The following is a 3,177-nucleotide window of genomic DNA, read 5'->3' as shown; positions in this document are numbered from 1 at the left end:
TAGTTTTGTTGTACACCGCTCAGAGTCACTTGTTCATGAAATGAGCAGCTCTAGAAATTAGATAAATAAAACTCCCAGGCTTTTACTTGCCATATGCCATATTTTCTAACCTTCATACTTTTCTCTTGACCTGCTGAAAAGTAAAAATATGTTCCACAAACATTTTGTCTAGTGTAAAATTGCACTATATTTCTCAAATTTCCCTTTTTGATGTCTGGACTTCTTTCAGACAGAGTTGAGAAGATCTTTGAAGGAACTGTGATGGTCCATATCCATTCTAGTCCTCCTTGACCTCTCTCTGGCTTTAGATACTATTGATCATAATCTCCTTCTTGACAAACATAAGGGTCTGGGAGTGTTGGAGTCTGTGAATGTTACAGTGATTCTTCTGCCTCTGGATTCAGTTCCAATCAATGTTGTGAGAAGAGGACCCATAGGGGTTGCCTGTTTTCTGTTCTTATTTAACATCTACATGAGGTTGTTGGGTGAAGTCGTCCAATGGCACATATTTAGGTATCATCCATATACTGTTACTATATACATTTAAATACAATTGGTTGATGAGTGATATCATCAAGGTGCTTTCTCAGCATCTCATGGAAAGGACAGGCTCAGGCTCAGTTTGGAAAGGCTGAGTGAATATAGGTTTGGGAACCTCCAACAGCTGGTGCACAATTTTGGGGGGACAGGACTCTTGGTGCTAAGTTCCCATTTAAAGATTAGATCAGAGGTCCCCAACCATTTGGGCACCAGGGACCGGTTTCCTGGAGAGATTTTTTTTGCAGACTGGAGGGGGTGTGGCTTTATGTGTTGCCTGCATCCTCCAGATAGGGCTTCACTTGTTTGCATGGACCGGTTTCTAGCATGCCATGGAATGGTACCGGTCCATGGACTGGGGGTTGGGGACCCCTGAACTAGATAGTAGTCGTAGTTGGAGGGCCTTTGCATCAGTCCCGAGTACAATTCTTGGAAGACCCTACTTTGCATAGCTTGCTATTTTGTTCCTATTCTGTTCTCTGAAGCACAGTTTTAAAAATCTGAACTCCCTGCAGATGTCAAATGGCTTAATGCTCTCTTTTGAACTTTTGTTATATCTATTTATTCTTCAGATCATTCGCAAAGTTACTAAGCAATCGGTAATGCTGGATGTGGATGAACCAGTTTCCCAGTTGCATAAATGTGCATTCCAGTTTCATGGGAGTGATAGGATGTACCTCTGCCTCTCAACAGAGAAAGTAATCCAGTACCAGGTAATGGGGATGCAGTTGTCCTCCAGTAACCAACCTAGCTTGGAACTAAGTGTACTGCAGGTATCCACAAAGCTTGAAGTTGTTCAAGTTGTTTGAATATAAACAAGAATGTGCTTGCTTGTACTCAGAGGAAGAAATTCAATCAACAAATGAGAAGTGAAAGCAAAGATGAGCAAATAAGTCCTCCCCCCCCCCTCCAATCCTCTTTAACCTTCCAAGAATAAACAAATCTTTTGAGTTGGTAAAACTTCTGGGAGTGCACAGGTTCCATTTATAGTTTAGATCTCTAGAAACCTGGTGCTAGATATCTGTGAAATTTACCTCCTATCCATAGAGAGTAAAGAGAATGGCCATGATGAACATTGTCACTCTTCCCTTCATGTGTTCAATATATGCAGAAGACTATCTGAATAGACCACAGTGACAATGCTTTCCTTTTTCCCACAAAAATTGAGACTTGTCAGAAGGTAAAGTGCATGATCCTATATCAGTATATTAATTGGCCACAACTGGAGAATTACAGATGGCTATCTGTAGACTGAAATAATTGGCAAAATTGGCCCCAGAGTAGACTGAAATAATTGGCAAAATTTGACCAAGATTGGATGTGATTACAGTTTCCCATGGCCATAATCAAGATCACTTTATCAGCATAGAAATGGGGAAATTAATTAGACAGATCCAAAAAAAAAAATTCCCATGCTCTTTTTTTTTTGCAGGCTAGAAATACTGAAATGGAAAGTTGAAAGTATATGTGTAGTGTATAATTCCATTGTTTAACCATTCAAGCATTTCATTTAATTATTTCACTAACAACATTAATAGAAAGTGGCAAGTATCATATTGATCAGGTAAGACTTACTTCAGGCTTCCCCAATCTGCCTTTCACAATATCTAGACTACAGCTCCCAGGATTCCTGGCTAAAATGGAAATTCGGAGAACTGTATGGCCAGTGCAGACAGGAAAAGTCTCCTTGGTTTAGTATTTTTCAAACTTGGCAACTTAAGATATGTGAACTTTAACTCCCAGAATTCCCCATTGAGGATGCTGAAATCCACGGATCTTAAAGATGCCACGTTTGAAAAATACTTAGTTCAGTTCCTCAGCTGTAAATAGAAGGCTATGGGACTCTCTTCCCAATTAGGGCAGGCTGACTCCATCTCTATTGCATTTTAATCAAGACTTTGCTGGCTTCTAAATAATTTTAATATTGCTTTGGATTGTTTAAATAAATCTATCAACTGTATCTCTCTGCTTTGTATGGGTGATGACTTCGTAGAATAATTGCCTTTTGGTAGTCAGAAAAGTGGTTTATAAAAACAATTGATGAATATATTCAAAGTTGATGTTTATTGCTATGCAGGCATCTCCCTGTCCCAAAGAAATAAATCGAGAATTACTGAATGACAGTTCCTGTTGGACCATCATTGGGACAGAGGCTGTGGAATATTCATTCAGCCTCAATCCAACCAGCATCAAGAATCCAGTGGGCCCCGTCCCTCTTATAACGACCTTGGAGGTACATAGAGGGTTTTTTTCATGCTCTTTTGCCTTGCTGCTTTGTGCAAAAAATCAGGAGACAAAATGTTGGCTATTTCATCTTAATGACTCTAAAATGGAAGATTCATTTAGTCTTTCTTTCCCTGAAATAGCAATTGTGCAGAATATATTATAAGTATAATAATTAGTATATTATTAGTATTGTAAAGTCCCAGTCTCTTACTTGAACAGGGGTTGTTCCTCTGTCCTTGTTCTTTTGGACCTCTCAGCGGCTTTTGATACTGTGGACCACAGTATCATGCTGCGGCGGTTGGGTGGGTTGGGAGTGGGAGGCACCGTGATGCGGTGGTTCTCCTCCTTCCTCACCGACCGTACGCAGTCTGTATTGGCAGGGGGACAGAGGTCGACTCCAAGGCCCCTAACTTG

The 3,177-nt window shown here is 40.2% G+C and overlaps 1 protein-coding gene across 1 annotated transcript in view; it reads left to right on the top strand.

Moving 5' to 3' along the window:
* Positions 1 to 1,109: 1,109 nt before the first annotated feature.
* The window catches only part of LOC107300337 (recombining binding protein suppressor of hairless-like protein), a gene marked incomplete at its 5' end in the record, with an annotated part of 7,000 nt that continues 4,932 nt past the window's right edge, over positions 1,110 to 3,177 (top strand). The window contains 2 exons of the mRNA XM_015829671.1: positions 1,110 to 1,250; positions 2,615 to 2,770. Of these exons, the coding sequence (XP_015685157.1) occupies positions 1,110 to 1,250; positions 2,615 to 2,770 (297 nt within the window). The remainder of the gene's footprint in view (positions 1,251 to 2,614; positions 2,771 to 3,177) is intronic.

This window comes from Protobothrops mucrosquamatus, unplaced genomic scaffold, assembly GCF_001527695.2.
Source record: "Protobothrops mucrosquamatus isolate PMUCROS unplaced genomic scaffold, P.Mucros_1.0 scaffold6713, whole genome shotgun sequence".
NCBI classification, from domain to species: domain Eukaryota; kingdom Metazoa; phylum Chordata; class Lepidosauria; order Squamata; family Viperidae; genus Protobothrops; species Protobothrops mucrosquamatus.
Note: the sequence above shows the minus strand (reverse complement) of the source record. Positions and strands in the feature narration are given on the sequence as shown.